The sequence below is a fragment of the Chenopodium album genome, chromosome 1, assembly GCF_948465745.1.
Source record: "Chenopodium album chromosome 1, dcCheAlbu1.1, whole genome shotgun sequence".
NCBI lineage: Eukaryota > Viridiplantae > Streptophyta > Magnoliopsida > Caryophyllales > Amaranthaceae > Chenopodium > Chenopodium album.
Window position 1 is genome coordinate 77,977,419 of NC_137834.1, and position 12,019 is coordinate 77,989,437.

At 34.4% G+C, this 12,019-nt stretch overlaps 1 protein-coding gene across 1 annotated transcript; it reads right to left on the minus strand.

Moving 5' to 3' along the window:
* Positions 1-388: 388 nt before the first annotated feature.
* Positions 389-7,279, minus strand: LOC145604958 (amino-acid permease BAT1-like). Its single transcript, XM_081660989.1, has 8 exons — positions 6,861-7,279; positions 6,500-6,760; positions 5,188-5,206; positions 4,845-5,064; positions 4,546-4,727; positions 3,870-4,159; positions 3,649-3,778; positions 389-984 (listed from the first exon to the last, which is right to left on the minus strand). The coding sequence occupies exons 1-8, from the start codon at positions 6,959-6,961 to the stop codon at positions 637-639; spliced, it is 1,551 nt and encodes a 516-aa protein (XP_081517115.1). The 5' UTR covers positions 6,962-7,279; the 3' UTR covers positions 389-636.
* Positions 7,280-12,019: the final 4,740 nt, after the last annotated feature.

The following is a 12,019-nucleotide window of genomic DNA, read 5'->3' on the forward strand; positions in this document are numbered from 1 at the left end:
GTTTATATAACTTACCAGTTGCTATTGTTGGGTGTTTACAGATAAACAATGATCCAGGCAGTGATTTCTCGAGCTTGGGCTTCAACACTGGCAATGATGCATGAAGGGGAAGATACTTCATCAGGATGGAACTGATATGAACCTTGATGATACATGCTTACAAAAATAGTTGGCCTTTTTCTTGATTTGTTTTGGCTGTCAAACTTTAGTTTGCGCATTCAGACATGTGCGCCACAATATTGACTTGTTATTGAGACAATTAGACCAGTTTATTTGCTGAATTTGGTGCTTATGAATCCTGTGCTTGTTCTCAAGCTCAACGATGCATATACTTCATTATATTGTGCTGCAAATTGTTCTACAAAATAATCATCTGTCTTCAGACCAATCCAATAAAAACTAGTCACCTAAAAATAGATTTACAGTATATCTTACAAAGTTATCTTCTGCTTTCACATATAAGATGTTGAACAGTATTTATAACCAATCTTATGGCCTATCAATGAAGATGATGGGAAAAGAAATAAGAGAAAATGTAAATGAGGCAAAATCAAACTATCATAGGAAGACATAAACCTGCTAGTAATTGAGACTGTGTTGTCATTCATATTACAAAGAGAGAACACAATTCATGAATCAATTAAGTATATTTGTAATAGGACCTGTAAACCAATGCCTTGCTCGTAAAATCCATGAAGAAACTGTGAGGATCAACAAACCACCGACAGCCACAGGTGTATAATTAAGGTTCTCTGTGTCAATGGGATAGGCAACAGGCAAGGAGAACAAAACAGAAATGGTGATTACCCAGAGTACAGCAATCCATCCAACAAGTATACCATATCGTCCCAGATTGAAAGGTCCCGGGATGAAAGAATTGCGAGCCAAGGTGACTCTGAAGAAGATGGGCAAGGCATAAGCTATATACAGCCCAATGGTTGCTATTGATACCATCGCTTCAAATGCCACCAGGCTTCCAAGAGACTGCCAGAGGAGAAGACAAAACGAAAAGAAAAAGAACAAACAATTAATAGATTAATGAATGGTGGTTGTACTGCAATAGTTGAAAGTCACATGGTTTTTTTTGGCTATTAATGTTATAGTCTAATGCCAGAAGCTGATAAACAGCAATGAGCATGCCATAGAGAGAGTTGAATCCTTAACATAAACACAATATACTTATCAACTTTACATTAATGTACAAACCATGCCTAATCCAGTAATCCTACAACTGATAAATTTGGAAAAGGACTAGGATGCAGCATGAGCACTTTATAAGTCATCCAACTAGTTATAATGTTTATACTCCTGTGAAAGCATATTTAACTACAAGTTTTAGAACTTAAATTGTAGCCAAAAAAATGGAAAATTCAACTGAATCTCCTATCATGGTGTCAGATCAGAACTTCAAAACTAAAAGGGAAGAGATCTATAATGATGCAATACTGCAAAAGGGGTAAGTGCTGACATGGATAACTTTCACTGTGGATATAAACAGCAAATTGAAAGCAGTGGCTTCAATAGGTTGAAGTGCAATAGGAATCTTAGAGGCAATGTGCAAAAATATAGTGAAATGAGGAAGAGGAGAGCTGTGCCAGGTTGCTTTATCTGAAGACGAAGACTTGAATGAGGCGGAATAGGGTTCATATAATTGGTGATGGATCTAGGTAAGCCCTAGTAGAGCCTTTTATCAACATGCTTTTGTGGCATCACATTTTCTAGGAATGATAATCTCAAGCTCATAGATACATCAGTACATTGATCGGATGGAGCAGGGTAGAAAGAAGGGGGTGGGGGGTGGTGCACTTAAAATCACTTTAAGGCATATAAAAAAATCAGTTGAAAATTCAAGGAGACCGAACTATTTTCTTTTGAAATTTATTTGTTTGTGGATATTGAGTTTCCCTTTCGAGTTTTGACAAAAATGTGGGTTGCAACAGGGTCCCCAGATTCCCCTCTCTCCGTATCCCAGGTAAAAGTGAAGGTGTAGGAATTTTCTTTTTTGTTATGTATATTTGAACTTTCCTGTTTGGTTAACGCGGTTTTGTTCAACCATTCCACTTTATGTAACCCTTCACCACCCCAGCCCTTCACTACGTTGGGTATTACCCTTACCCTCCCATCATAAAGCTGTAATCAAACTCTGAATACGATTGAAGAATATTGAATGGCAGTAAAAAATATTGATATAACATGTGAGCCATCGCAACCACGACAGCATTAGCCTAAATTATTCTTCCTGCCAGTAATAAACTTATATGATTCCAATCACCAGACCACCACTTATATCAAACTCTGAATCTGTTTGAAGAATTTTGAGAGGCAGTAAAAAAGCATTGGTATAACATGTGATTCATCGCAACCAAGACAGCATTAACCTAAATTATTCTTCCTGCCAGTAATAAATATGTATTATTCCAATTACTAGTCCACCAGTCTGTTTAGTTTCATTTTCTACTTGAAACTAATATGATTTTTACTTGTTTCTTCACAATCACACAGGCAGTTTCACAAGACTTTATTGCTGATTTGTCCAAAGTAATGATTTTAAATGGAAGGAGATTATGGTAAGCAAGTGAAACATGGTTGCATAGGGCCAAGTTAAACTTGAAGTCCAACAGTACCATAGAGATAATGGCTGCAGGTTATATATGTGCTGAAACTAGACAATGCAAAGTTGAAGTGATAACAATAACTTAAGTTTACTACTGCAAATGCTATAATGGCATACCTAAGATATAGGATATATAGGTGCTTATTCTGTAATCTGTATGATTGGGAGATGCTTTTTTCGATCTCAGAACTATCTTGATAAAAACTAATCCTAGGATGAGGCTATCAGAATTCGAAAAAATTCAAGATGGATGCTGTTTGCTTGGAAAGTTGTTAATAAAGGGATTCCTACTTTTGAAGATTTGAAAGGCTGAAATTCTGTCCTTATAGGTTCAGATGCAATCATTAATTTTGATACTGTCCATTAGCAAGTGTGCAGAGTGGCATGCCTAGCAAGCTCTTGGCTGAGGTATGAGTGACTGAGGTATTTTAACTTTATTGTATTTACTAAATAACCCTGCCAGTTTATAATTTTTCAACAAATTTTTTTTTTCTTTTTCTGTTGTTTAAGTCTTGCTTCTGTTTTAGGTGCAAGAGGTTTTATCTAATGGCTGATGAAGCTGGATTAAGGGCTTGGCTTATTTATTTCCAGAAGGGAAGGATAGAGCAAGGAAGTTCATCAATATCCTTTAGAGTGTATGAATTCATTGAGATCATGTTCTTACTCAAGGAAAAAACCTTCTGGTGAATCTTTTAGACTTTTAAAATATGCACTGAATTATTTGTTAATTTCATTTCTCACAGCTTCTTTTTGGACTAAAGTGGTATTGCAAGTGTACGATCATTGTGCCATTCAAGATAGTTCCTCCCTTAATGCATAGTACACAAACAAAGTAACATTATTATTGTTAAGATATTGTCACAATTCACAAACTACCTTTTATATTATTAAGATATCATCGCAAGTCCATAACATGTCAATGCATAAGTAGGAGCATGTAATACGCATATTTTCTAGTCAGAGAAATTATTTCAGCTTGATATTATTAATGTGCACTTTAACTAAAAGATTCGTGGACATTTTTCAGTGCATACCGTCAATGCCATGCAGAAGGAGATGAAAGTAGACATCCACACCGCATTGATAGGAACTTCTTGGTGGTTCACTTTATGCCATACTGATGAAAAAGGCATGGCACCATCTCTTGAGAATGCATAAGCCATTCTGGGTAGAAATATTAGATTTTGTGAGATTTCGTCTATCCAGGTTAATAAAAACAGGAGAAAGAATTTTCATGATCAAGAAAAGTGTATACCTAGAATTGCTGGTAACTGAACTCATGCCACAGAAAAATATGGCCACAGCAACTATGCACAGGCAAATTATTCCTCCAATTCCAGTTCCATATCTGCTCTTGAATGCTTGGTAGAATACTTGAGCTATGGCATAACCGCCAGCATCATTTTCGCTACTTAAAAGGTAAGGAATATCAGTGACTGCAAAGGTGATCCCAATGATGTAAGCCCAACCAAAGATTATTGATATACCAATGGCACTAATAATTCCTTTAGGTCCATTCGTATCTGCATCCTTAGTTTCCTCTGTCTGCCATTCAAGTTGAATTAAGTTAATGTATGCAGAGATGGTGTCTATTTTCCATTTTCCATAAGGAGAAAAATGTTGAAAAGACAATACGTATAATACAAGTTTATGCAATTAGTGTCCATATTGGCTTTCGTATAAAGTTGAAAGAAAGGCTATAGCGCAAATTGTCTGTAACTCAAAGTACTGTCATATTTACTGTAAGAATTCAAAGTTATTGTACTTTCTTCTTGTTGAAACAAGCAAAACAAATAGAATTATCTTATTTTGGATCATTAATTGGCAGTGAATGTGGTAATTGGAACAAAAGATAAAACCAGGTTATATGCTCATAAGACTATGATGCTTGACATCAGTTTCTCTTTTATAAGGAAGGACATACTCCTTACCATATGTGCAGATGCATCATAACCTGTCAGCGTATATTGACTCATCAGGAGTCCAATAAGGAAGATATAAGGCCTACTGCTGATACCATTTCCATTATCAGTGTTGAAATGCGTAAAAACAAACTCAGCACTGGCTTTTTCCTTGGCAGCCAGGGGAATGGCAATCATAAGGACAACAACACCTAGAAGAACATTTCATAAGAATGGCAATCATGTAGAAATTTGATGCTCCAATATAGGGGTTTCTACATTCTAAAACATTTCATAATAATCATTGATAATAGAGGAGATTATTATACCTCCAACATTCCAGGCTGCTGCAATCTGCCCCAAGAATGATAACAATGAAATAGGAAGGCTGTTCAAGATAGCGTGCAAAAGTAAAATTCCGCCATGGAAACCAATTACAACATATTTCGATGCCTCATAACCACCGCCATTTTTCCCACCAGTGCTAAGTAGAATAATAACTTGAATCAGCTGTGCCAGAGAGAAATCCACACTAGCTGTGACAGCCCACTGCCAATGAAAGATGATATAACCAAAGGTAAAGCCTTACTGCATAAAACGTTGAATATCTAATAGCAAATGGAGTGTTCTAGCTTAGCCATCTGAGATTCAGAGCATCATTCTTAGAATTACCTGACCAACAATGTTGAACCTGCAAGATGTAAAGGTGACATTCATTCTTTATCTTGGAGTAATGAATATGAAATATACTCATGGAGTAATAAATTTGAAAATATAATACATTCAATTAAAACAATGACAAAAAAACAAAAGCCCTAATGATTTAACTACTACTTTAAAGGGAAACATATCCGAGTAATGAAACAGAAAGTTTAAGATAGGATCATGATGAACTTTATAGAGTTAGGATACACATACACCATTGATCATACTATACTATACTAAACTATGATTTCATTGCCCTGTAAAACTGCTTATCTAAGGTGAGTATGACATTAGTCATGAACATCATAAAACAGCTAATTCCTCTGAAACCATAAATTAGAAGAAATAACCAGGACAGTATAAGTATGTTGTCCTCTATAATCAATGCATCCATTATTAAGATTAGAAGTGTAAATGTGGCGATTTTGTTTAACCGTACTTAGCCGGTCTTCCCTACATATACAGACTACTACACAACTACACAAGGGAATTAAAATAATTCTACACTGCACATTAGAGTGATGTATATTGACATTGAGAGTTACTGCACGTCTGCACTTATAATGTCCAGATAAAGATTATGCTTAAGCTTTCTCTTTCGTAACCATGCAAGTGACAGAAGCAAAGACTTACACCACTAAATATTGCCAAATTTGGCAAGAATAGCTATTTGTAGAAAGTAGCTCAAGTTCTTCTATCATTCCCTATTTGAACATTGACCAAAAATAGCTTTGCTAACTCTTATGCATATATAAACATAACGTACACAAATATTCCTCATTGATTAAACATGTTCTGTTATTGGTACTCCGTCTTATTTAAGACAAAGCCATTGCTATTAATTGATAAACTTTTGGACAGAAAAAAGCACCACAAAATCACATATAGGCCTCACGTAGCCAAAAAAGGGCAATATCTAAATGCAATCTCAAGTTTCATCCCTTGAGACTTAACCAATTAAGCTAGTTAACATTTACGAGAACATACGAGCTTTTATGACGACAAAAATGCATAGGATGGACCATGATACATTAAATTCCAATGATTTCCATCAATCAATACTTAATTTGCCAAAATAAAATAACAATAATAAATACCAATACATGAATTTCTTTCAAAAGTTACTTTTGATTAGATTTACTCCCCCACCCACCCCACCCACCAACCATCCTTAAAAAAAATACAATTATAACCGTTATGAAGTCGACAACCCCACAAAAACTAGAAAACTATAAGTACAACACTTTAATAGTTTTTTAATACAAGTGTAAAGAATTACCAGCCGGTGAGCCAAGAAGCAAAGGGAGCCCAAGAAGGACCAGCAAGCTTAGCACTCCAATAATACAGCCCCCCAGAAGTAGGATAAGACGAACAAATCTCTGCCATCGATAAACCCACAAACATGGTAAACAACCCCGCGATAAACCATCCATACACCATCACCGCCGGTCCTCCGAACTGCAACCCATTATTATACAACGTCGTAACTCCGGTTAATATCGATATTATTGAGAACGAGATTGCAAAATTCGACACCACCCTGCAAACATATTTTTATATCACATTAAATAATTAATTTGAACCCACCAAATAAAATGCAATAAAGTTTCATAGAAAAGTGCAATAGTAATTGAAATTACGAGAGATCACGCTTGAGTTCTTGTTTGTAACCAAGTTGATTGAGTCGAGCATGGCCTGAATCTACTGGAACGACGTCGTTTGTTGTTCCTGCTACTACCATGATTATTGCTCTGTAATTTTCTTTTATTTATTTTTTCCAAGATCTTGGGAAAAAGATAGCTAATGAGTGGAGAAGTGGGCGTTGACTAAAATGAAATGGGTAATTTTTTAATTCTTTTTTTGTCACTCTAATCTTGCTACTTTGCAAGATGCAAGAATTTGAGCAACAGAAAGAAGAGAAGAGGAGAGAGAAAAAAAGGGAAGAAATGAGTAGAGAATTAGAGATGGAAAATGGTGGAGTAGACAACGCAACTGAAATGAGAATGTGTTGGCTGATTTCGTATTTTCTTGACAAATTTGCCAACCTTCTTTGTTGACGAATTTTGCCCATCAGAGAAAAAATAAATTAAAAAAGTATTTATACAATTGAAATTTTGAAAATGATTGGATATAATCTTTCCTTTTCATTTAATGTGCCCAATTTCCTTTTTTTGTCCTAAATTATTCACCGGGTTTTGGTTGCCCCTAGTCACATGGTGCAACAAAATGTCACATCATTAACCCCTATGTTAACATCAATTAAGTAATCTCTCAAATAACCTCTTAAAAAGAGTCTGTTCATATTTACTGAGTTGAGCTGAACTGAATTGATTGGAGCTGAACTGAATAGAGATAAAATGAATATTTTTTTAGAGAGGGGAATTAGGAGCTAAATTGATTAGAGCTAAACTAGACTGAACTGAACTGAAATTAAATTGAAGTGAAGAGGCCCTAACCCCTCTATTATTAACCCCAATTAAGTAATTCCTCAAGTAACCCCCTAACAATCCCTTTAGTAACCCCACTTAAATAACCCCTCTATTAACCCTTTTAATAATCCCCTACGGCCTCTAGTAACCCTTAACCAAGTAAGTAACCCCTAGCAACCCCTTATTATTCCCTAATCAAGTAAGTAACCCTTAATCCTACACCACCTCAAAGTCTTAAACTCCACGCCACCACCACAATTCACCAAAACCATAACACAACCCAGATCCAACCAAACCCATAACCAAACCGTAAAAATAAAAAAAAAATAAAAATAAATAAATAAAATAAATAAATAAAAAAAAAACAAACAAACAAACAAACAAATACCTTAAAAATTAAAAATGACTTCGAATTTTAGTTCAAATATGGCTAAAATAAAAGAGGCTAAATTCGACCATGAAAACTCTAAATCTAGCTAGAATTTACATAGTCGAATTTGGCCTTAAAAACACCACCCATGAAACCACCAAAAAACATCACCACCGACGAATGAACCACCGATAAACAAATTACGCTAGAGAAAGGAAGTTTGAAAGAGAAAATGAAAGGAGAGATGAGAAGAGAGGGCAGATCTTAGAAGAGAATAAGAAAATAGGAGAGAGAGAAAAAAAAAATTAAAAAAAAAAATATTGCGACGTTGCAGCTAGCCGTATATAAAAGTTTGCGTAAATTATTCCTTCCTTTTGACATTAGTTGCAATATTTTGAATGACACATGTACCAAACTAACATTGATATGATCTTAATTTCATTTCAGTTTAGTTCAGCTCCAATCAGTTCAACTCCTAATTTTCCTCTCTCATAAAATATTCTTTTCAGCTCAGTTCAATTCAATTCAATTCAGTTCAGCTCCAATTAGTTTAGTTCAATTCAGCTCCAATCAATTCAACTCGATTCAATAAATGTGAACGGGCCCTTATAATAAAAGGTATAAAAAGTTGATATAGTGATTAACATGTATTCTTATGTGTGGTTGTGTGTGACCATTATAGGGGTTACTTCGTTAGTGTTATAAGGGTTAATTGACCGATGTTATTTCGTTAGTGTTAATGGGATTATTTAGTCAATATGACAAAGATAACTCGATCAGTATTGTGTAGAAATTACTCTGTTCTTTTACAAGCAGTCTTAGGGTGTAATCAAACACATATAAAACGCGTTAAATGATAAAGAAATAGATAGTCTTTTAAAATATATGGAGTATCACATCATCACATGAAAATATTTGGTTTTTATATAATGATAAAATATATAGTCAAAGTAATTAGCTTATAATGATGCAAATATGCAAATGCGGAGTATCACATGATAACATTATTTTCTCTGTGTATAGTTGTATTTTTGAAACTTATCAAAGGCGTGGACTCAACCTAGCTAATAATAATTGAGGTATAAATTCGTTCAACGTACTAGACTAGATCGAACGAATGAACCTTCCTAAGCTCAATCACGACTCGACTCATCAAACACCCGTAGTTAGAAGCAAGATTCAAAATCCCGTCTCTATTACAATTCTAATATCAATCAAGCACCAATTTAATTTTGCCATAAAATATATTTTTAAGAAGTTCATATTATAATACTTCCTCCGTTCTTTTATTATTGCACTACTTGCTTTTTTAGGAAGTTTCACAAATATTGCACTAAAAAATTATTTGGGTTCACACTATAAATACCCAACATACCCTTGCTTTTTCACACTTACTTTTTAATTTATCAATATGTCACATGGACAATTTTGTATTTTTACCTTTCTCTCTCTTACTTTTATCCACTACCAAATATTTATACTCAATCCCTATGGTGCAATAATTAAAAAAAAAAAAAAAAAAAAAAAAAAAAAAAAAAAAAAAAAAACAAAACAAAACGTATTCTTTCTTCTCTTTTTGTAATTAATATCAGGTTTTCTTTTTATAGATGAGTTATGTTGATGTCGCGACTTTCATTGATAAGATAAACCTACACTCTACCACATTGATGATTGAATGAGACTTTCTCTAATCTATGACTTCTTTGAATGTGAATTGTTGTGCATGGGTGCCATACTAATTAAACAATCAATATCTTTATATATTCTATGTATTAATTGTATTGTGCTCATACTATTATAAGTCATTGACTAGAGAAAATCTTCTTTAATATTCTACGGTACGGTGTAGAGCTGTTAATTTGAGAAAACGGATTGAGTTTGAGTCGGATTAGTATGAGTCGGGTCATTTCGATCGGGTCGGGCCAATACGGGTTAATGTCATAACATATGCGAGTCGGATTCAGTTTGGGTCATGCTTGAGTTGGGTTACGTCGGGTCATACATCTTATCGGGTTTGGGTCGGGTTTAGGTCGGGTTAGCAAAAGTTCGGGCTACATTCGGGTCGGGTGAAAAATAGGTCGGGTTAAATTCGGGTCTTTACGCGTTTAAACGAGTTAGGGTAGTTCTCGGGTTCGGTTCAAGTCAATTATTTACGAGTTATAATCAGGTCGGGTCATTCTTGGGTTCAAGTCAGGTTCGGTTCAAGTCAATAATTTGCGGGTTATAATCAAGTCGGGTCATTTCCAAGTCGGGTCATTCTCGGGTTCGAGTCGGGTTCGGTTCAAGTCAATAATTTGCAAAAAACATGTTTCGTCCCTGAAATTCGTCCCTAAAAACATATTGTGAAACTAACCTCTTAAAATTCAAAGTGAAATATTGAAGGAATAGAGTTAGATTCAATTTCTGTTCCAATACCAACATGAGATAACGACCTATACATATTGATTCAATAACAAATTGGGTTGAATTTGGGTCAGGTCAATAACAAGTCGAGTTGATTCGGGTCGGGTTGAAATTCGAGTCGAGTTTGTAGCAGGTCGGGTTAAATTCGAGTCGGGTTAGGAACAGGTCGGGTTGAATTCGGATCGGGTTAGGAATAGATCGGGTTGAATTCGGGTTTTGACGGGTTAAAACGGGTTTGAGTCAATTTTGGTTCAGGTCGGGTTCGGTTCAGGTCAATAATTTATGGGTTCGTTACATTCGGGTCGGGTCGTCTCTAGGTCGGTTAATGTTCGGGTTTGGGTCTCAAATACTCGGGTCAACTCGGTTCTAGGATTGGTTTCAGGTCAGGTTCGGGTCACCATTTTTACGGGTTCAGACGGGTCGATTAATAGGTCGAGTTAGGGTCAGTATTTCGGGTCGGGTCAGCTTTTGACAGCTCTAATACGGTGCATCATATTGTGCATTTTTTTTATTGTTTAGAGAGCCACAAGACTGGTGATGAGAATCGATTCCAAAATCTCTTGAAATCAGGAGAGAAGCTCTAATCACTTGAGGTTCACCGACAACGTGTTGGCTATGTCCACATGCAAGCAAGAGTAATTATTTTATTGATCTTGGAAAACAATTACAAATCTATCTATCTATATATTATACTAAAAGACAAGCGCCTCAATGTGAGGATGACAAATGTCACTCTCTCATTGGCTTATCTTATGTATAAAATATATTTATATAATTACTGTTTACATATTTAAGCAGAGTTATTTTTGTTAAACTTCAAACAATAAAAGCAAGTTTCTATACATGCATAAGATTTTAATGATTTCCTAACATAAATATTGATTTAATTTTTTATAATAAATATATATTTTCCAATACTACAAATAATCCATAAAATCTTTCCAATCTTTATTTATAGTTAAGTTAAAGAATAATAACTAATTTGAAGCAATATGATTAAAGTGGCATAATTAAGGAAACAAATATTTCGTATTTTAAAAGGCTAATATTGTTTTTTTTTTTTATGAAAATTAAATAAAATCGATAATATTTAGTTTGACGTCAATTATGAAATCAATACAAACATTTTAAAAAAATGTACAATAAAATATTGTGCACCTATTATAAAAGATACCCTGTAATGAATGAAAGTTATTTATGCTTTATTGATAAAAGTTACCCAAAATAGTTTACAAGTTATCCTAAATTCAATTCAAGTAACCGGATGAATACAAAAGTTTTTTATAAAGAAACAAAATAGTGTAAAAATTACTTTTATCGTTTGTTGTACTCCTTGAATGCTGAGCCGAAATATTGTCTTGGAAAAAAATACATAATCTTGAACATAAATTTAATTTTAATCGGCTTTTCATTTTCTACACAATGTCTTTTACAATGACCTTTTGTTTTTATTGCATTAAAAAAAAATGAACCAATAACCAATCTAAGCAAGAGGAATAAAAGTTAAATTGAATTAGACATTTGACGGAAAAGGGATAGATATAAAATGTATTATAACTATTACTCATGTTTTAAATTGTAATATTCGTATTAACAA

Excerpts from the sequence above, each read along its gene's own strand:
- LOC145604958 (XM_081660989.1), bottom strand. The coding sequence starts at position 6,961 with ATGGTAGTAGCAGGAACAACAAACGACGTCGTTCCAGTAGATTCAGGC. Across the intron at positions 6,761-6,860 it reads GAACTCAAGCGTGATCTCTC|GGTGGTGTCGAATTTTGCAA; the intron begins GTAATTTCAATT and ends ATATGTTTGCAG. Across the intron at positions 985-3,648 it reads CCTTCTGCATGGCATTGACG|TCTCTTGGAAGCCTGGTGGC; the intron begins GTATGCACTGAA and ends CTCCTCTGGCAG.